Raw genomic sequence first — 22,926 nt, 5'->3', positions numbered from 1 at the left:
GGAATAGACTTAGTTTTTGGGTACTTGCCAGGTTCTTATGGCCTGGATTGGCCACTGTTGGAAACAGGATGCTGGGCTTGATGGACCCTTGGTCTGACCCAGTATGGCATTTTCTTATGTTCTTATGTTCTATAGAAGTATGGATTCATCAGCTTTGTGGGATGACACAAAGATTCTCCCTCAACATGCGCTATTAAGGATATCCTTATTCCGGGCAAGGATAGTTCTAATAGACTGGTCAACTTCATCTTTACCACTACCAGGATTGAAATAGCAAGGAAATGGAAATCTCCCCAGATTTCTACCTTAGCTGAAATTCAAAATAAACTTGAGACTGTATATCGACTGGCTGAAATCACGGCACATGTTAAGAAGAATTATGGAAGATTCCAAGATACGTGGCGCCCATATGGCAGATGGAAAGAGGTTTTGTGCAGTACAGCTGTAGATTGAGAATGGTTTCCTCTCTGTATCATGGTGTATTTAAGCTGTCTCCCTTCTATTTCTCATGTCATCTTGTTATGTACCATTTCTACTATACTTATTACCCTTTATTGAATACTGTGTTGACACTTCACCATCGCTTCCACCCATTCATTAACCATTAAACATTTACTAAAGCAGGGTAAGGGAGGGGGGGAGGGTTCAGAGGGGATATATCCTTACTTTTTAAGACATACTGAGACTCTGTCTCAACGTTTACTGGCAGTATTTTATGTTATTTAATTATATATTGCTCTGTGTATTGTTAATAGGTGCTGTTGTCAGTTTCTAAACTGCATTGAGTCATTACATTCTATTAGTGCACAAGGCCTTGTTACAGTTGATTATATTTCAGATTTTGTTCCATGTTTCACATGTATTGCTATACTTAAAACAATAAACTAAAACATTTAAATGAAAAAAAAAATAGTTTTAAAATTATCCCTTTAAAACTTTCTTTTGAATGTTTTGCTCGGCAGAACATGGGAATGAAATCAATGCTCTGGATTTCTGCTTGGATGGCAGCGTCTATGCCACAGCTGGCAAGGATCGGCATATCCGCCTGTATGATAGTCACACCAATGAAGTAAGAAAAAAAAAGTATACTAAATATGCATTACTTTGAGACTCGTATGAAAGGGTCAAGAGCATAAATGGTGGTGGCATAGTGGCCTATAAATTATTGGACAATGTTGATAATGTGAAAGAAGCTTTTCAGGTGTAGATTGATATGAGGATTATGGGAAAGATCTGATGTAATTATGGAGTAGAGGGCTAGTAAGGAACCATGCTGTCTATACATTTCCCAAAGAACAGCAGGCTGCTCAGAGGTTAGAGCAAGCTGAATTTGCCAAATTATTTTCACCCAGAAGCACTTTAATAGCAAAACGCTGGCCAACGTCAGTGACAAGGCTAATTCGGTGTTCATTGCACTAAGTTAAGTGATTTTCTCACAGGACAAGCAGGATGGTAGTCCTCACATATGGGTGACATCACAGGATGGAGCCCAATCACGGAACACTTCTGTCAAAGTTTCCAGAACTTTGACTGGCCCCTACTGGGCATGCCCAGCATGGCACTAACCCTGCAGCCAGCAGGGGTCCCCCTTCAGTCTTCTTTTTTCTGCACAGCAGTAGCCACGCTTTTAAGAAGCTCTGCAGAGATTCCTGACAGGCATTTTCCTCACGGAATTACTAAAATTTAGTTTACCCCACAGGGGTCCCTCCTTCAACTTTTTCAAGCTGCCATACTCCGGTAAGCCTTTTACCTGTTTTCCATCGATTACCGTCGAGTTTGGTCCTCGCGGCCTACTGGCCGTCGACCATACTGCGGCTCAATTTTTTCATGGCCATGGCGGTTCCGCCGGTGCCTGGACTGTAATCGCACCATGTCCATCACAGACCCTCACAAAGTCTGTGTAATGTGTCTCGGATGTGAGCACGATGTCCTAACCTGCACCAAATGGGCCCTAATGACACCAAAAGGTCGCAAGGCCAGAATGGAGAGGATGGAGCTTCTCTTCCGTGCTCAAACCCCGACGCCGTCTATTGCATCGACGTTGTCAGAACCGGCACCGTCAACTTCGTGCCAGTATCGACCTCCGGCCGGTGACCATCCGGCATGGACGACTTCTCGGCCTTTAACACCCTCTACTCCCCTTCAGGATCATGGGGATCGTAGAGATAAACATCGCCACCGGCATCGAAAGTCTCGGGCTATTGAGGGAGCAAAATCATTGACCTCGCCATCGTCAGAGCCGCCGTCGAAGAAACCCCGTCCAGAAAAGGCACCGTCCTTTTTGGCAACCGGGTCACCGAGGCAACCCTCACCCGACAGGGTATCGGGAGCTGCGACTCCGCCTTTAACGGTGGTCCCTCTGGCTATGCCTCTGCCTCCTTCTTCTGTTCTGGAGCCGGGGCTGCTTGCTCCAGGTCTCCGAGAAGAACTGGACCGAATGGTTCAGGAGGCCATCGACAAGGCGATGCATCAACTTCAAGTTCCTCCGACACCGGTACCGATTGCGGAACTGACCATTGACCTGATTCCAGCAGCGTTGGCACCGCTGCTCTTGAGGATGGAAGCGCTCATTGCCGCTTTTCCACTGATGGACCCTTGGTCATCGATGGCTCCTGTGCCCTCCCCGCTTATTTTGTCATCGGGAGGAGATACACCGTTCTGCACCCCTCCATCGGGAGTTCTGCCGACGCCTAGCCATCGATGCCAATGCATCTGTCGGTGCCACCGATGCATCTATCGGTGCCGATACGCCCGGCGCCACCGAGCCATCCATCGATGCCCTCGATGCCTGCACCGGTGCCTTCGATGCCTTCATCGGTGCCTCCAGTTAGTCCTTCGGAGCCTAGACCAGGACCTTCAGGGATCCCACCGCTCTGTCCTCCTCTAGTTCCTAGAGGATCAGGTGCTGATCCCTATGATACCTGGACTGATGATTCTTCACCAGACATCGATGATTTGCCTTCACCACCTTCACCTACTGAAAGCAGAAAGCGTTCTCCTCCAGAGGACCTTTCCTTTTTAAATTTTGTGAAGGAGAGGTCTGAATAGGTTCCCTTCCAATTTCAGACGGAACAGGACGATAGGCATCAAATGATGGAGTTGCTACAATTCCTGGATGCTCCAAAGGAAATAACCTCCATCCCTATCCACCAGGTTCTTCTGGATCTCCTCAAAAAGAACTGGGAACATCCTAATTGCTCCAGTCAACAGGAAAGCTGACACCACCTATCTTGTTCAGTCAGCTCCAGGCTTTCACAAACCTCAATTGGATCACCAATCTGTGGTTGTAGAATCTGCCTGGAAAAGAGCAAGGAGATAAAAACCTCACACTTCCTTTCCCCCAGGCAAGGAACAGAAATTTCTAGATATCATTGGTCGCCGGGTCTTCCAGGGATCAATGCTCATCTCCAGAATTGCCTCTTATCAGCTCTATATGACCAAAATATAATAGGGTCTTATTTAAGCAGATACAAGACTTGTTAGACTCCTGCCTCAGCAATTTCAAGATCAACTGCAAACCCTAGTAAACAAGGGTTTTGAGGCAGGCAAGCATGAGATCAGATATCTTTGACACTGCTACCAGGGTATTTGCAGCTGCTATCTCGGCAAGATGATGGGCCTGGCTCAAGTCTTCCGACCTTCGCCCCGAAGTACAAGACAGATTATCCGACCTGCCTTGTGTAAGTGTTAATAAATAAATAAATCTGTTTGGCGAGCAGATTCAACGAACGGTGGCGGAACTCAAGGACCATCATGAGACCCTAAGACAGCTCTCTCTGATGCCTTCTGAGTACTCATCCAAACAGCCCTTCTGAAAGGACTCTAAGAAGTCATTCTTCCACTCGAAGAAATTCTACCCGCCACCAGCTAGAAACCGTTCTACGAGACCGTTTCAAAAAACCCAGTCTCGTCAGACACGAAAACAAAAACCGCAAGCAGCTCCTCAACCAGGCCCTGCTTCCGGTTTTTGACTCCTGCATAGAGAGCAGCAGCCAGCTTCCATTGCCCCACATACCAGTGGGAGGTCGATTGTGCCATTTCAACAACAGGTGGCACTCGATCACCTCAGACCAGTGTGTCCTGGCGATAATTGCTCAGGGTTATCATCTGAACTTTCTCTTCATTCCACCGGACTCCCCACTTCTGCCGACGTGGAGAACATCCGATCATTCCATTCTTCTGGAACAGGAGGTCTCCCTCCTCCTCCAGTCCAAGGCAATAGAACCAGTACCCTACTCTCAGCACGGCTTAGGGTTCTATTCCCGGTACTTTCTAATCCCCAAAAAATCGGAGGGTGTTCGTCCAATTCTGGACCTACGTGCCCTCAACAAGTACCTCCAGCGAGAGAAGTTCAAAATGGTAACCTTGGGCTCTCTTCTTCCTCTTCTACAAAGGAGGAGACTGGCTCTGCTCTCTGGACCTCCAGGACGCATACACTCATATTGCGATAACTCCATCTCATCGCAAATACCTGAGGTTTCTAGGAGGCCCCAAGCACTATCAGTACCGAGTGCTTCCAATCGGCCTCGCTTCTGCACCACAAGTCTTCACAAAATGCCTCGTCGTAGTTGCAGCCTTCCTCAGGACTCAAGGTGTTCACGTTTACCCCTATCTAGACGATTGGTTAATCAGGGCTACCACTCAGCAAGCTGCTCTGTCATCCCTACATCTTACCCTACACATTATAATTTCACTCGGATTTCTCATCAACTACGACAAATCCTACTTAGTCCCATCTCAAACCTTCATTGGGTCAGACTTGAACACCTTGCAGGCAAAGGCTTTCCTGCCTCGACAGCGAGCTCTCACTCTCGTGTCTCTTGCACACCAGCTGCAGTCTCAGCACTCCACGACGGCACACCACTTTCTTATCCTCCTGGAACACATGGCGTCCTCAGTTCAGGTCACCCCAATGGCCCGCTTGGCCATGAGAGTCATGCAGTGGACTCTAAGGTCACAATGGACTCAATCCATTCAGCCCCTGTTGACCATTGTCCACGTAACCGACTCACTCCATCAGTCTCTCGCCTGGTGGAGAAAGCAGGTCAATCTCCTCCAGGGCTTGCCCTTCCAGGCTCCAAACCCTCAAATAACTCTCACCACCGATGCTTCCAACCTCGGCTGGGGAGCGTACATGGCTGATCTGCAGACACATGGATCTTGGTCTCCAGAGGAAGCCAAACACCAAATAAATTTCCTGGAGCTGTGTGCAATCAGATATGATCTCAGGGTATTTCAGGGTCGCCTCTCCAATCAAGTCATTCTGATCCAGACGGACAGCCAGGTGGCCATGTGGTACATCAACAAACAAGGAGGGATGGGCTCCTTCCTTCTGTGTCAGGAAGCTCCGCAGATATAGGTGCACGCCCTCTCCCATTCGATGTAACTCAGGGCCACCTACCTGCTGGGAGTGGACAATGTGTTGGCAGACAAGCTGAGTCGCACCTTTCGACCGCACGAATGGTCTCTCAACCCCTCAGTAGCGAACTCGATCTTCCACCAATGGGATTATCCTCAAATAGACCACTTTGCGTCACCTCAAAATCGCAAAGTAGACAACTTCTGCTCTCTCACTCACAGCCAACACTATCAGCCAAGAGACGCGTTCTCCCTATCATGGGCAACCGGTCTCCTATATGCATTCCCTCCACTTCCACTTCTCTCGAAGACTCTTGTGAAGTTATGTCAGGACAAGGGAACCATGATCCTGATAGCACCTCACTGACCGCGCCAAGTATGGTTCTCACAGGACAAGCAGGATGGTTGTCCTCACAAATGGGTGACATCGAGGATGGAGCCCACCACGGAAAACTTCTGTCAAAGTTTAAACAGAACTTTGACTGGCCCCTACTGGGCATGCCCAGCAAGGCACTGACCCTGCAGCCAGCAGGGGTCTCCCTTCAGTCTTCTTTTTTCCGCGCAGCAGTTGCCACGCGGTGAAAGGAGCTCTCTAACCACGTTCCTGACAGGAATTTGGAAGTTAATTTCCTAAGAAAATTTGCCCCTCAGGGGTCTCCCTTCGACAAATTTTTAGTCATCTTACGGAACCCGGTAAGTTTTTTGCCTTTTTCCATCGACTACCGTCGAATTTGGCCCTTGAGGCCTGTTGGCACTTACCGATCCCCAGCCTAAATTTTGGCTTCAAGCCATGGCAACGGGGTTCCGCCGTTGTCCGGATTGTACCCGGACTATGTCCATCACAGACCCCCACAGGGTTTGTGTGATGTGTTTGGGTAGTGAGCATGATGTCCTGACTTGCACCAAATGTGCCTTAATGACACCCAAGGGTCGCAAAGCCAGGATGGAGAAGATGGGGCTCCTCTTCCATGCACCCACCCCAACGCCATCGATAGCATCGACGTCATCGGAACCGGCACCGTCGAAGTTGTACCATCATCGTCAACCCTCCGGTGACCGTCCGCCATCGATCGCTTCTCGGCCGTCGACTCCCGTCCCTTCCCCGGATGGGCGAGGGGATCGGAAGGAAAAGCACCGCTATCGACGGCACAAATCTCGGCCTGTCGAGGATCCACAGCCATCGACCTCTGCTCAAGCCGAGCCACCGACAAAGAAGCCGCGAACAGACCGGACACCCTCCACGTCTCGTTCGCAGGCATCGAGGAAACCCTCACCCTCCCGGGGTGCGGGGGCCGTGATCCCACCGGTTACGGTGGTCCCTCCGGCCCTGCCTCAGCCTCCCTCTCCCGTCGAGCCGGGTATGGTTACCCCTGGTCTCCGGGCAGAACTGGACCGGCTGGTCCAGGAGGCCATCGAGAAAGCGAAGAAGAAATTGCAACCTCCATCGGCACCGTCTCCGGCACCGGTTCCAGTGCCGCCACCGACACCGGCACCGGCTTCGCCACCGAGGAGGGAACCGACCACCGAGCCGTTGATACAAGCGCTAGCACCGCTACTGAGCCGCATGGAGGCGCTCATGACGGCCCTTCCATCGGTGATTCCAGTGCCATCGACAACACCACCGTCTCCGACTGGATTTTCATCGGCAGGAGAAACACCGTTCCGGATTCCCCCTTCCGGGGTGGTTCCATCGGTGCCTTCTGGTATATCTCCACCGATATATCCTTCGGTTCCATCCATTCCACGCCAGGCACCGATTCCATCGACAGCACCGAAGCCATCGATGCCATTTCTGGTTCCACCTACGGCACCGATTCCACCTCTGTTTCCATCGATGCCTTTAGAGCCTCAGCCAGGTCCATCAGGGTTACAAACCCCACTTGATCCCTACGATACCTGGGGTGATGATGATGATACATCTTCTGACACGGATTTGCCTTCGCCTCCATCTCCTACAGAGAGTAGAAAAAGATCTCCTCCTGAGGATCTATCTTTCATTAATTTTGTGAAAGACATGTCAGAAGTTGTACCTTTTCAACTACAATCTGAAGCTGATGACAGACACCAGATGATGGAACTCCTTCAATTTCTGGATGCTCCAAAAATCATCGCTTCCATCCCTATACACCAGGTGTTTTTGGATCTGCTCAAGAAAAACTGGGAATCTCCTTCATCAGTGTCCCCAGTTAACAAAAAAGCTGACTCCACCTACCTTGTCCAGTCAACACCAGGTTTCCAAAAACCTCAACTGGATCATCGCTCTGTTGTGGTTGAGTCCGCGCAGAAGAAGGCCAAGCGTCTTAAGCCACACTCTTCTACCCCACCTACCAGGGACAACAAGTTCCTAGATAGTGTTGGACGGAAAGTCTATCATGGAGCTATGTTGATTTCACGCATAGCTTCATATCAACTTTATATGACTCAGTACAACAGAGCCATCCTTAAGCAGATGCAAGACTATGCTGACACGTTACCAGACCAATACCAACCGCAGCTTCAAGCCCTTCTTCACAAGGGATTTGAGGCAGGGAAGCACGAGATTAGGACTGCCTACGACATATTCGATGCTTCCACAAAAGTTTCAGCCACAGCCATCTCAGCCAGACGTTGGGCTTGGTTAAAATCATCCAACCTTCGCCCAGAGGTTCAGGATCGTCTTGCTGATTTACCCTGCTTAGGCGATAATTTGTTTGGAGAGCAAATTCAGCAGATTGTGGCAGGAGTTGAAAGACCACCATGAGACGTTGAAACAACTCTCATCTGTCCCACCTGAGCTGACCTCCAAGCAACCGCAAAAGAAAGACTCTAAGAAGTCATTCTTTCGACCACGCCGTTATTACCCTCCATCGGCCAGGCCTCGTCCAGCTCGATCCTCTACTAGGCCTCAGCCGCGACAGCCAAGGAAACAAAGGCCTACTGTAGCCCCTCCTCCTGGGCCTGCGGCTGGCCTTTGACTCCCCTGTAGGGAACACATGCCAAACCCCTCTTCCGGACATCCCTGTAGGAGGTCGACTGTACCATTTTCTACAACCTTGGTTGCAGATCACCTCAGATCAGTGGGTGCTAACAATTATCGCACAGGGTTACCACCTCAACTTCATAACTCTTCCGGCAGACTCCCCGCCTCTTCAAGCGTGGAGTCTATCCACCCATTTGGCTCAATTACAACAGGAAGTATCTCTTCTTCTGCAATCAAATGCTATAGAACCCGTTCCTCCCTCTCAACGAGGCAAGGGATTCTATTCCAGATACTTCCTAATACCAAAGAAATCGGGGGGACTACGTCCCATTTTGGACCTTCGAGCCCTCAACAAATACCTTCAAAAAGAGAAGTTCAAAATGGTAACCCTAGGCGCGCTGCTCCCTCTGCTACAAAGAGGGGATTGGCTGTGCTCTCTCGACCTCAAGGACGCTTATACCCACATTGCGATCACACAATCCCATCGCAAATATCTGCGGTTTCTAGTTGGCCACGACCATTATCAATACCGTGTCCTCCCTTTCGGTCTAGCTTCTGCCCCACGAGTCTTTACCAAATGTCTCGTAGTGGTAGCAGCATTCCTCAGGAAGGAAGGTGTCCACGTCTACCCATATCTGGACGATTGGCTAATCAGGGCCTCCTCCCAACAGATAGCTCAATCCTCCCTAAAATTGACAATTCAAACACTCCTTTCCTTAGGGTTTCTCGTCAATTACGAGAAATCTTGCTTAGTCCCGTCTCAAACCTTATCCTTCATTGGAGCAGACTTGGACACCTTGCAGGCAAAGGCTTACCTTCCTCTTCAGAGGGTCCACACCCTAATATCCCTGGCTCGCCAGCTCCAGTCTCAGAACACTGCCACGGCTCGCCAGTTCCTCATTCTCCTAGGACACATGGCATCCTCGGTTCAAGTCACTCCCATGACCCGACTAGCCATGAGAGTAACACAATGGACTCTACGACACCAATGGATTCAAGCTTTTCAGCCTCTGTCCTCCATAGTCACAGTCACACAAGCGCTGCGCCTATCCTTAACCTGGTGGACGACTCAGGTCAACCTCCTTCAGGGCTTACCCTTTCTTCCACCGGATCCGCAAGTAATCCTAACCACCGACGCTTCTCACATCGGTTGGGGAGCCCATGTGGACGACTTTCAAACCCAAGGGTTATGGTCCAACGAGGAAGCCGAACACCAGATCAATTTCCTGGAACTTCGAGCAATCCGCTATGCGCTCCGCACTTTCAAAGATCATCTCTTTCATCAGATAATCTTAATCCAGACGGACAACCAAGTGGCCATGTGGTACATAAACAAGCAGGGAGGCACAGGCTCCTTCCTTCTGTGTCAGGAAGCTGCGCAGATCTGGGCGGAAGCCCTCTCCCACTCCATGTACCTCAGGGCCACTTACCTGCCGGGTGTAGACAATGTATTGGCAGACCAGCTGAGCCGTGTCTTCCAACCGCACGAGTGGTCACTCGATCCTCTGGTAGCGACCTCTCTGTTTCACAAGTGGGGTTCTCCCCGCATAGACCTCTTTGCGTTCCCTCAGAACCACAAAGTGGACGATTACTGCTCTCTCATTCGGAGCCAGCACTCTCGGCCGAGGGATGCATTCTCCCTCAAGTGGACAACCGGTCTGCTCTATGCATTCCCTCCACTTCCTCTTGTGTCAAAGACTCTCGTGAAGCTACGCCAGGACGGGGGAACCATGATCCTGATAGCACCTTACTGGCCACGCCAAGTATGGTTTCCAATACTCCAGGATCTCTCCATCCGCAGGCACATTCCTCTGGGAAAGGACCCGCATCTGCTCACTCAAAACGACGGATGCCTCCTCCATCCCAACCTCCAAGCCTTGTCCCTGACGGCATGGATGTTGAAAGGTTAGTCCTTCAGCCTTTCAACCTTTCAGATTCCGTTTCTCGGGTCCTGATAGCTTCACGAAAGCCTTCCACAAGAAAGTCTTACTCATACAAATGGAAAAGGTACACATCATGGTGCACTTCTCAGTCCCTTGATCCCCTTTCCTGTCCAATCTCCAAATTCTTGGACTATTTATGGCATCTCTCTGAATCAGGTCTTAAAACCTCTTCTATCAGAATGCATGTCAGTGCGGTAGCCGCCTTCCATACAGGTATTGGGGGTAATTCTATTTCAGTACAACCCCTAGTAACACGTTTTCTTAAAGGCTTGCTCCATCTGAAGCCACCCTTACGTCCTCCGGCCCCATCTTGGGACCTTAACCTGGTTCTTGGTCGTCTAATGAAACCTCCTTTCGAACCTCTGCACTCCTGTGAGTTAAAGTATCTCACATGGAAAGTGTTATTCCTTTTGGCTATCACTTCAGCTCGCAGGGTTAGTGAATTGCAGGCCCTAGTTACCTATCCGCCTTACACTAAGCTCCTGCAGGACCGGGCGGTACTCCGCACTCACCCTAAATTTTTACCTAAGGTAGTTTCTGAGTTTCATATTAATCAATCCATCATACTACCTATCTTTTTTCCCAGGCCCCACTCCAACTCCGGGGAACAGACTCTGCATACCCTAGACTGCAAACGAGCTCTAGCTTTTTATCTAGACCGTACAGTTGCTCACAGGAAGAGCACTCAATTATTTGTCTCTTTTCATCCTAACAAGTTAGGACATCCTGTGGGTAAGCAGGCTCTTTCCTCCTGGTTGGCGGACTGCATTTCTTTTTGCTATCAGCAAGCTGGCATTCCCTTTCAAGACCGTGTGAAAGCACACTCTGTGAGGGCCATGGCGACGTCAGTGGCACACCTTCGATCGGTGCCGCTTCCTGACATCTGCAGGGCTGCAACCTGGAGTTCTCTCCATACCTTTGCAGCCCACTATTGTTTGGACAAAGCTGGAAGACAGGACTCCACCTTCGGCCAATCTGTCTTGCGTAACCTTTTTCCAACGTGATGTACCAACACCCTTCCACCTTCCCAGTAGGGTGCGGATGCCCTTTACCAAATTCCACCCCAGTTGTAGTGCCTGTTGCACGTCGTTGGGTGCATTTGGTGCAAGTCAGGACATCCTCAGCTCGGTACTCACCCATTTGTGAGGACAACCATCCTGCTTGTCCTGTGAGAAAGCAAATGTTGCTTACCTGATGTAACAGGTGTTCTCACAGGACAGCAGGATGTTAGTCCTCACGAAACCCGCCCGCCACCCCGCGGTGTTGGGTTTGTTTTGTTTTTACTTTCTAGGCACTGCCTGTAGCTTTGAAAATCAGACTGAAGGGAGACCCCTGCTGGCTGCAGGGTCAGTGCCTTGCTGGGCATGCCCAGTAGGGGCCAGTCAAAGTTCTGTTTAAACTTTGACAGAAGTTTTCCGTGGTGGGCTCCATCCTCGATGTCACCCATTTGTGAGGACTAACATCCTGCTGTCCTGTGAGAACAACTGTTACATCAGGTAAGCAACATTTGCTTTCCCAATACTTCAGGATCTCTCCATTCGCAGGCACATTCCCTTGGGAAAGGACCCGCTTCTAATCACTCAAAATTATGGGTGCCTACGCCACCCCAATCTTCAAGCCTTGTCCCTGATGGCATGGATGTTGAAAGGTTAATCCTTCAGCCACTTAACCTTTCTGAACCAGTTTCCTGTGTCCTGATTGCTTCACGGAAGCCTTCCACGAGGAAATCGTATTCTTACAAATGGACCAGGTTCACGTCAGGGTGCTCTTCTCAATCCCTTGACCCCTTTACCTGTCCAATCACAAAGTTTCTGGACTATCTCTGGTACTTGTCAGTCACGTCTCAAAACTTCCTCCATCAGGATGCATGTCAGTGCGGTAGCCACCTTCCATAAAGGTGTCGGGGATGTTCCCATATCAGTACAACCCCTTGTAACACGTTTTTTGAAAGGCTTGCTTCACCTCAAGCCTCCTCTGCATCCTCTGGCCCCTTCTTGGGACCTCAACCTAGTTTTGGGTCGGCTCATGAAACCACCATTCGAGCCTCTTCAATCCTGTGACCTTCGTTATCTCACATGGAAAGTGATTTTCCTTTTGGCAATCACTTCCGTTCACAGAGTTAGTGAATTACAGGCTCTAGTTACCTACCCGCCTTACACTAAACTTCTGCAGGACCGGGCAGGACTCCGCACTCACCCTAAATTCTTACCTAAGGTAGTTTCGGAGTTTTATCTCAATCAATCCATTATCCCACCTACCTTTTTTCCCAGGCCCCATTCCAATCCAGGAGAGCAGGCTCTGCATACCCTTGACTGCAAACAGTCTCTAGTGTTCTACCTAGACCATACAGCTGCCCACAGGACAAGCACTCAATTGTTTGTCTCTTTCCATCCTGTCAAATTGGGGCAGCCTGTGGGTAAACAGACTCTTTCCTCCTGGTTGGCGAACTGCATATCCTTTTGCTAACAGCAAGCGGGCATTCCACTTCAAAACCGTGTTAAAGCACAATCTGTGAGGGCCATGGCAACTTCAGTAGCACACCTACGATCGATGCCTCTTCCTGACATTTGCAGGGCTGCCACCTGGAGTTCTATCCATACTTTTACAGCCCACTATTGCTTGGACAAAGCCGAAAGACAAGATTCCATCTTCGGCCAATCTGTCCTGCGTAACCTATTCAAAACTTGACATACCAACACCCTTCCACCTGCCCGTTAGGGTTCAGGAGGCCCTCGGCCAAATTCCACCACAGTTGTTGTGCCTGTTGCATGTCTTGGGTACATTTGGTGCATACTCGGACATCCTCAGCTGGGTACTCACCCATATGTAAGGACTACCATCCTGCTTGTCCTGTGAGAAAGCAAATGTTGCTTACCTGTAACAGGTGTTCTCACAGGACAGCAGGATGTTAGTACTCACGAAACCCGCCCGCCGCCCCGCGGTGTTGGGTTCGTAACGTTTTCTTATTTTATTTTCGGCACTACCTGTAGCTTTTTAACAAGCCTGAAGGGGGACCCCTGCTGGCTGCAGGGTCAGTGCATTGCTGGGAATGTCCAGTAGGTGCCAGTCAAAGTTCTGGAAACTTTGACAAAAGTGTTCCGTGATTGGGCTCCATCCTGTGATGTCACCCATATGTGAGGACTAACATCCTGCTGTCCTGTGAGAACACCTGTTACAGGTAAGCAACATTTGCTTTCTCACAGGACAGCAGGATGTTAGTCCTCACGAAACCTGTCCGGCATCCCGCAGAGTTGGGTTCGTTTACATTTTCTTATTTTATTTTTCGCACGTACCTTTTACTATAGGACAAGACTGAAGGGGGACCCCTACTGGATGCAGGGTCAGTGCATTGCTGGGCATGCCCAGTAGGTGCCAGTCAAACTTCTAGAAATTTTGACAAAAGTGTTCCATGATTGGGCTCCATCTTGATGATGTCACCCATATGTGAGGACTAACATCCTGCTGTGCTGTGAGAACACCTGTTACAGGTAAGCAACTCTGCATTCCAAACTACAGGCGTTTTCCTGTAATGAGCCTTATTTGTTCATTTCAGAAGAGAAGAATATTTTCTGGTTGGTGCCTTCTTTCTATCTGAAGGTGGTTACTGATTTTCTCACAGGACAAGTAGGATGGTAGTCCTCACATATGGGTAACATCATCAGGATGGAGCCCAATCACGGAAAACTTCTGTCAAAGTTTCCAGAACTTTGACTAGCCCCTACTGGGCATGCCCAGCATGGCACTAACCCTGCAGCCCCCTTCAGTCTTCTTTTTTCCGCGCAGCAGTAGCCTCGTGGTTTAGGAGCTCTGAACACATTCCTTACAGGAATTTTCCTCACGGACTTATTTAAAATAACTTTGCCCCACAGGGGTCCCTCCTCTAACTCTTCTCAGGCCGCGGTACTCCGGTAAGTTTTTTCGTCGTTTTTCGTCTATTACCGTCGAGTTTGGCCCTCGCGGCCTACTGGCCGTTGACCGTACCGTGGCTTGATTTTTTTCTATGGCCATGGCGTCGGGTTTTCATCGGTGTCCGGATTGTACTCTCACCATGTCTATCACAGATCTATCACAAGATGGAGGCGGTCCAGAGAAGGGTGACCAAAAAGGTGGAAGGTCTTCATCAAATGACTTATGAGGAGAGATTGAAGAATCTAAATATGTACACCCTGGAGGAAAGGAGGAGCAGAGGTGATATGATACAGACTTTCAGATACTTGAAAGGTTTTAATGATCCAATGACAACGACAAACCTTTTCCATAGGAAAAAAATCAGCAGAACCAGGGGTCACGATTTGAAGCTCCAGGGAGGAAGATTCAGAACCAATGTCAGGAAGTATTTCTTCACGGAGAGGGTGGTGGATGCCTGGAATGCCCTTCCGAAGGAAGTGGTGAAGACCAGAACTGTGAAGGACTTCAAAGGGGCATGGGATAAACACTGTGGATCCATAAAATCAAGAGGCCGTCAATAAAGAGTGGGTGGCTAGCCAGAATGACGGCTACTGCCTGGAGACAATACCCTTATTCAATAAACATACACATGGTTACTGTGACTCCAACATCGCTCTAAGCTACAACAGCAAGAGGAAATGTGGAAAAAAGGATTCGCACTCACAAAGTGGGGAGTAGCTGGCTTGTTACGGCGGTTACTACCCCAAACCAAATAAGCCTGATACTTCACTTTCAATGCATATCCAGCATAGCTCTCTGTTTCAACGGCAGGGGAGAAGAAAAACTGATACTTCACGCATATCCAGCATAGCTCCCTGCTTCAACGGCAGGGGAGAAGAAAAAAGGATTCGCACTCACAAAGCGGGGAGTAGCTGGCTTGTTACGGCGGTTACTACCCCAAACCAAATAAGCCTGATACTTCACTTTCAATGCACATCCTGCTTCAACGGCAGGGGAGAAGAAAAACTGATACTTCACGCATATCCAGCATAGCTCTTTGCTTCAACGGCAGGGGAGAAGAAAAACTGATACTTCACGCATATCCAGCATAGCTCTCTGCTTCAACAGCAGGGGAGAAGAAAAAAGGATTCGCACTCACAAAGCGGGGAGTAGCTGGCTTGTTACGGCGGTTACTACCCCAAACCAAATAAGCCTGATACTTCACTTTCAATGCACATCCTGCTTCAACGGCAGGGGAGAAGAAAAACTGATACTTCACGCATATCCAGCATAGCTCTTTGCTTCAACGGCAGGGGAGAAGAAAAACTGATACTTCACGCATATCCAGCATAGCTCTTTGCTTCAACGGCAGGGGAGAAGAAAAACTGATACTACAAGCATATCCAGCATAGCTCCCTGCTTCAACGGCAGGGGAGAAGAAAAACAACCAATAAGGGCTGAATAACACAGTCTGGGTAAAACAAATAAGCATGGGTGTAGCTTGCTTATTGCGGCGGTTACTTCCCCTACTACCCATAACTAATCAAGCTTGATATTTCACTTGGTTGCAGCTCCATCACTGCTCTCTACATTAATGGTGGGGGTGGAAGGGAAATAGAACCAAAGAGCTAAGAGAAACAGATAAGTATGAGAAAAAAATGTGAAGCTTGCTGGGCAGACTGGATGGGCCGTTTGGTCTTCTTCTGCCGTCATTTCTATGTTTCTATGTTTCTACAGACCCTCATAGAGTCTGTGTAATGTGTTTAGGCCGTGAGCATGATGTCCTGACTTTCACCAAAAAGCCGCAAAGCCAGAATGGAGAAGATGGGACTCCTTTTCCGTGCTCACACCCCGACGCCGTCCATCGCATCGATGTCATCGGAACCGGCACAGTCGAAGTCGCACCAACATCGACAACCGTCCGGTGACCGCCCGCCATCGACGTCTTCAGGGCCATCGACTCCCGTTTCTCCCCCTCAAGATCGAGGGGAACGAAGGGAGAAACATCGACATCGTAAGTCTCGGACCGTCGAGGGAGTGAAATCATCGACCTCACCACCATCCGAGCCACCATCAAAGAAGCCCCGTCCAGGAACGGCACCAACCACTCCTGCGACCGGGACATCGAGGCCACCCTCACCCGATCGGGGTTTGGGAGTCGCGATTCCGCCTGTAAAGGTGGTCCCTCCGATTGTGCCTCAGCCTCCCTCTTCCGTCACGGAGTCGGAGCTGATTGCCCCAGGTCTCCTAGAAGAACTGGACCGGCTGGTCCAAGAGGCCATCGACAAGGCGATGCAACGGCTCCAGGTCCCTCTAGCACTGACATCGGCACCGAGAGTGGAACCGGTCACCGACCCGATTCCAGCAGCGCTGGCACCGCTGCTATCCCGGATGGAGGCGCTCATGACTGCCCTTCCACCGGTAATTCCCGGGTCTCCGATGTCCCCGGTGCGCTCCCCGATGACAGCCTCATCAGGAGGAGAAACACCGTTTCGCATCCCTCCTTCGGGAGTTCTGCCTCAGCCATTGATGCCATGTCATCCCTCGCCACCAATTCATTCATCGGGAGCATTACGCACATCGGCGCCATTTATTTATTTATTTATTTATTGAAGGCTTTTCTATACCGAATTTCTTGATACAAATCAAATCAGCTCGGTTTACATCAAACAAGTAGGAATTATAACCAACCAAACAGTAAAGACAATTTGAAGGAGAGTAAAGTTACATTATAACAAGGATGTGTAACTTGGAGGAGGAAATAAGAAGGGGGACGAGAGGTTAAGATATACATTGGAATATGCGAAGGTGACAAGTAGAAGACCTCATGATAAATTTGTAAACATTCTCTTAAAATTTATATCGAAGGCATCGATGCCTTCGATACTGGCACCGATGCCTTCCAGGCCGTCCACGGTGCCCCCGGCGATTCCTTCGATTTTCTCGGAGCCTCAGCCAGGGCCTTCGGGTATCCAACCCCCTTCTCGTCTTACAGGGCAGCCTACTGTTCCTTATGACACCTGGGGTGATGATACTTCCATGGACACCGATGACTTACCTTCACCTCCCTCTCCTACTGAAAGTAGAAAGCGTTCTCCTCCAGAGGACCTCTCTTTCATTAATTTTGTGAAGGAAATATCAGAATTGGTCCCTTTCCAGCTTCAGACGGAGCAAGATGATAGGCACCAGATGATGGAGCTTCTCCAATTCCTGGATGCCCCTAAGGTGATCACTTATATTCCCATTCATCAAGTTCTTCTTGACCTCCTCAAAAAGAACTGGGAAAACCCTGGATCCATTGCCTCAGTACACAGAAAGGCTGACACTACTTATCTGGTACAGTCAGCCCCTGGCTTTCAAAAATCTCAGCTTGACCACCACTCAGTTGTGTTGGAATCGGTTCAAAAGAAAGCAAAAAGGATAAAACCACACTCTTCTACCCCTCCTGTCAAAGAACCCAAGTTCCTCGACAATATTGGTCGTCAAGTGTTCCAAGGGGCCATGCTTATCTCCAGGATTGCTTCTTACCAGCTGTAATGACCCAATACAACAGGGTCATTTTCAAGCAAATACAGGACTTCTCTGAAACCCTGCCTGACCAATTTCAAGAACATCTTCAAACCCATGTCCACAAGGGGTTTGAGGCAGGAAAGCATTTGATAAGAACAGCTCACGATATCTTCGACACCTCCACTAGAGTGTCTGCAACTGCCATTTCGGCAAGACGCTGGGCCTGGCTCAAGTCTTCTGACCTTCGCCCAGAAGTACAAGACAGGCTCTCTGACCTGTCCTGTATAGGAGATAATCTGTTCGGTGAACAGATTCAGCAAATAGTGGCTGAATTAAAGGACCATCATGAGACCCTCAAACAGCTCTCATCGATACCTTCTGACTTCCCTTCTAGACAGCCCTTCAAGAAGGACTCTAAGAAGTCATTCTTCCGCCCAAGGAAGTACTATCCTCCACCAACAAGGTCCCGAGTTACGAGCCCTTATCAGAAATCTCAGCCCCACCAGCCCCGGAAGCAAAAGCCACAAGCAGCTCCCCAGCCGGGGCCTGCTTCAGGTTTTTGACGTTCCCTTGGAGAGCAGCAGCCTGATCCCTCTGCCAGCCATACCAGTGGGAGGTCGATTGTGCCACTTTCACGGCATGTGGCAATCAATCACAACCGACCAATGGGTGCTAGCAATCATTGCTCAGGGTTACCACCTGAACTTTCTTGCTCTTCCACCGGAATCACCACCTCTACAAGCGTGGAGAGTAACCGACCACTCTGTCCCTCTGGAGCAGGAGGTTTCCCTTCTTCTCCAGTTAAGAGCAATAGAACCCGTCCCTCTTTCACAACAAGGAATAGGGTTCTATTCCCGGTACTTTTTGATCCCCAAAAAATCCGGGGGGCTTCGTACAATTCTGGACCTACGTGCCCTCAACAAGTACCTCCAGCGGGAAAAGTTCAAGATGGTAACCCTGGGCTCGCTTCTACCTCTTCTACAAAGAAGAGACTGGCTCTGCTCTCTGGAGCTCCAGGACGCATTCACCCACATTGCGATAGCTTCAGCTCATCGCAAGTATCTCAGATTTTTAGTAGGCCCAAAGCACTATCAATACCGAGTGCTTCCATTCGGCTTAGCATCGGCACCACGAGTCTTTACCAAATGTATCGTGGTTGTTGCAGCTTTTCTAAGGAAAGAAGGTGTTCACATCTATCTAGACGACTGGTTAATCAGGGCCCCAACCCAGCAAGCCGCTCGATCGTCCCTGAATTTGACCCTACACACTCTAATTTTTCCAGGATTTCTCGTCAATTACGAGAAATCCTATTTAGTCCCATCTCAAACCTTGTCGTTCATTGGGGCAGACTTGGACACCTTACAGGCAAAAGCCTTTCTACCTCAACAACGTGTGCAAACCCTCGTATCTCTCGCTCACCAGTTGCAGTCTCAGTATACAGCAACAGCTCGACAATTCCTTGTCCTTCTCGGACACATGGCGTCCTCAGTCCATCTCACACTAATGGCCCGCCTGGCCATGAGAGTCATGCATTGGACTCTGAGGTCACAATGGATTCAAGCGACTCAGCCTCTCTCAACCATTGTCCACATCACCGACGCACTCTGTCTGTCTCTCACCTGGTGGAAAGATCAGAACAATCTCCTCCAGGGACTGCCTTTTCACCTGCCAGATCCTCAACTCATTCTCACCACCGATGCTTCCAACCTTGGCTGGGGAGCTTATGTGAACGATCTGCAGTCACAAGGATTTTGGTCTCCAGAGGAAGCCAAACACCAGATAAATTTCCTGGAGCTTCGAGCAATGCGATATGCTCTCAGAGCTTTTCAGGATTCTCTATCAAATCACGTTATCCTGATTCAGACGGACAACCGGGTGGCCATGTGGTACATCAACGAGCAGGGATGCACAGGCTCCTTCCTTCTGTGTCAGGAAGCTGTGCAGATTTGGGCGGAAACGCTCTCCCACTCGAAGTACCTCAGGGCCACCTACTTGCCGGACGTACACAATGTCTTGGCAGACAAACTGAGTCGTGTCTTCCAACCACACGAGTGGTCGCTCAACCCCTTGGTAGCGACCTCTCTTTTCCAGCAATGGGGTTATCCCCAAATAGACCTCTTTGTGTCCCCTCAGAACCACAAAGTGGACAATTACTGCTCGCTCATTCGGAGCTAGCGCTCTCTGCCCAAACATGCATTCTCCCTCTCGTGGGCAACCGGTCTGCTTTATGCACTCCCTCCACTTCCTCTTCTCTCGAAGACTCTCGTGAAGGTCTGTCAGGACAAGGGAACCATGATCCTGATAGCACCTCACTGGCCATGCCAAGTGTGGTTTCCAATACTCCAGGATCTCTCCATCCACAGGCACATTCCCTTGGGAACGCACCCGCTTCTGATCACTCAGAACGACGGATGTCTACGCCATTCCAATCTTCAGGCCTTGTCCCTGATGGCATGGATGTTGAAAGGTTAATTCTTCAACCACTTAACCTTTCAGATTCGGTTTCTCGTGTCCTGATTGCTTCACGGAAGCCTTCCACAAGAAAGTCTTATTCCTATAAATGGAAAAGGTATACATCATGGTGTTCTTCGCAATCCCTTGATCCTTTTCTCTGTCCAATCCCAAGGTTTTTGGACTATCTCTGGCATTTATCAGAATCAGGTCTAAAGACCTCTTCCATCAGAATGCATATCAGTGCGGTAGCCGCCTTCCATAAAGGTGTCAGGGATGTCCCTATATCAGTACAACCCCTCGTAACTCGTTTTCTTAAAGGCTTACTCTATATCAAGCCTCCTTTACGTCCTCCAGCCCCTTCTTGGGACCTTAATCTGGTTCTCGGGCGGCTCATGAAACCACCGTTCGAACCTCTTCACTCCTGTGACCTAAAATATTTCACATGGAAAGTGATTTTCCTTTTGGCTATCACTTCAGCTCGAAGGGTAGTGAATTACGGGCCCTAGTTACCTATCCGCCTTACACTAAACTCCTGCAGGACCGGGCGGTACTCCGCACTCACCCTAAGTTTTTGCCTAAGGTATTTTCGGAGTTTCATATTAATCAATCTATCATACTACCTATCTTCTTTCCCAGGCCCCACTCCAACCCAGGGGAACAGTTTCTGCATACCCTTGACTGTAAACGGGCTCTAGCGTTCTACCTAGACAGTACAGTTGCCCACAGGAAGAGCACTCAGTTATTCGTCTCTTTCCATCCCAACAAACTAGGGCAACCTGTGGGTAAGCAGACTCTCTCCTTCTGGTTGGCGGACTGCATATCTTTTTGCTATCAGCAAGCAGGCATTCCTTTCCAAGACCGTGTTAAAGCACAAGACTGAAGGGGGACCCCTGCTGGATGCAGGGTCAGTGCATTGCTGGGCATGCCCAGTAGGTGCCAGTCAAAGTTCTAGAAACTTTGACAGAAGTTTTCCGTGATTGGGCTCCATCCTGATGATGTCACCTATATGTGAGGACTAACATCCTGCTGTCCTGTGAGAACACCTGTTACAGGTAAGCAACATTTGCTTTCATCTGAATCAATCTACTTCTCTTCCAAGGCTACTGGGGCTGAAAGTGAGAGAAGTTTTCATCGTCTGTATGTTTCGAGGGTGGTGTTGAGCTCTTATGTATCATGAATGCATTTTAAAAGGCTGATTGATTCTTTGTGTTGTTCAGTGGCTCATAGAAGGGAGAAGCTGCTATGACATCTTCCCTTGCTTGTTGGTCGAGGAAGCAGTGGTTTCCGCATATATCAGTAAAAGTGTATCTATGCCGAAGGCCCTGAGATCTCATTCCATCAGGGCTCAGGTATCCCGAGCAGCAGGTTGATCTGTGTCCCCGGAGGATATGTGCAGAACAGCTATTTGTCCCTCCTTGCCTTCCTTCTGTAAGCACTACATGCTAATTGAAAGGTAAGAGGGAATGTTGTTTAATGGAGCAGAAATCTTGAAATCAGACTGGGCTTCTTCCTGCCTTGTCTGCAGGGGCATAGTTTTTACATGTCAGGACTGGTCTAGCAGGATGAGAAGATGAAATGTAATCTTTCCTGTTAATTTTCTTTCCTTGAATCCTGCCAGCCAGTCCCATTTTCCACTAGTATAGGCTGAGGCTTTTGAAGATTGAGGTCTTCTCACTGTTTACCCTTAGAAGTTGTTTGGTCAATTTTCCAGGGTTTTGGAATTTACTCCTTTCTTTCTGTATGAATTTCCTCCTTTGGCCCAGTTGGAGTCTGTTTAGGTGAGCAGAGTAGGATTGTGTTCTACTGGCTAGATGGCTAATGTGTTAGTCAAGGTTTTCTTTCTGAACAGTTTTCTACGTTGAAAGTAAGTATACTGGATAGGCAGTCTGTTGCACCAACTCTTATGCTGGGGATAATCAGAAGTAAAATTTAACAAATAAAACCAAAAAGAATATATAAGGTGATACCTTGATTGGACTAACTTGATGCTGTTCTTGATTAGTTTTTTAGACCTAATACTCTTCCTTACATCAGAATAGAATAAGCAAAAGATGCCATTTGAACAGTTAATATAAGTGACTTATTGCCTTTAAGTCACTTATATCCTGTTAATATATTATTTTGCTCATTCTATTCTGATCTAAGGAAAAGAGTATCAGGTCTTGAAAATTAGTCAAGAAATGTATTAAGCTGGTCCAATAAAAAGGTACCACCTCATATTGATATATATATATAATTTGTTAATTGAAATGGACTAATGTGGCAACTACACTATTTTATCCAAGCTGTGGATAGTGACATCAAACAGAGTTGATTGCCTCCATCTGCTGATAGGAGGTGATAATCCACATGTCAAGACTAGTCTGGCAGGATTCAAGGAAAACAAATTAACAGGTAAGAGTAAATTTCACCATAGAGCTCATCAAGTTGAAGCTTTGGAATGTGTTACACTCTCATAGTAGCCTTAAACTGTTAGTAAAACTTCTTTCACTGAAGTCTTCTGCTGACCAGTTTTCTCATTTATCTCCATTCTATAGGTACTTCATGTCCTTGAAGGTCCAGATATTATGAACGCTGATGATCTTACACTAACTAGTGGTCATTCTCGGAGAATATTTGCCTTGAAGTTTCACCCTAATGAATATCATACCTTTCTGACAGGAGGCTGGGACAATTCCATAAAAGTAACATCATATGTTTATTGTGTGTTTTAATATTGCTTAAAAGAATAGTGTGAAAGTTGGAACACATATATATGACACTATGGGCAATATAAATGCTTTGTGGCATGTGAGTTTGGGTATGGGAAGAAGG

General features: G+C 48.6%; 1 protein-coding gene across 1 annotated transcript in view; it reads left to right on the top strand.

The window, feature by feature from the left end:
- LOC115088208 (pre-mRNA-splicing factor PRP46-like) overlaps positions 1–22,926 on the top strand; it is a 273,466-nt gene that overhangs the window by 127,153 nt on the left and 123,387 nt on the right. Inside the window, exons 4-5 of the mRNA XM_029596243.1 lie at positions 963–1,069; positions 22,650–22,796. Of these exons, the coding sequence (XP_029452103.1) occupies positions 963–1,069; positions 22,650–22,796 (254 nt within the window). The remainder of the gene's footprint in view (positions 1–962; positions 1,070–22,649; positions 22,797–22,926) is intronic.

Source organism: Rhinatrema bivittatum, chromosome 3, assembly GCF_901001135.1.
Source record: "Rhinatrema bivittatum chromosome 3, aRhiBiv1.1, whole genome shotgun sequence".
NCBI classification, from domain to species: domain Eukaryota; kingdom Metazoa; phylum Chordata; class Amphibia; order Gymnophiona; family Rhinatrematidae; genus Rhinatrema; species Rhinatrema bivittatum.
This window is presented reverse-complemented; position numbering and strand designations above follow the sequence as displayed.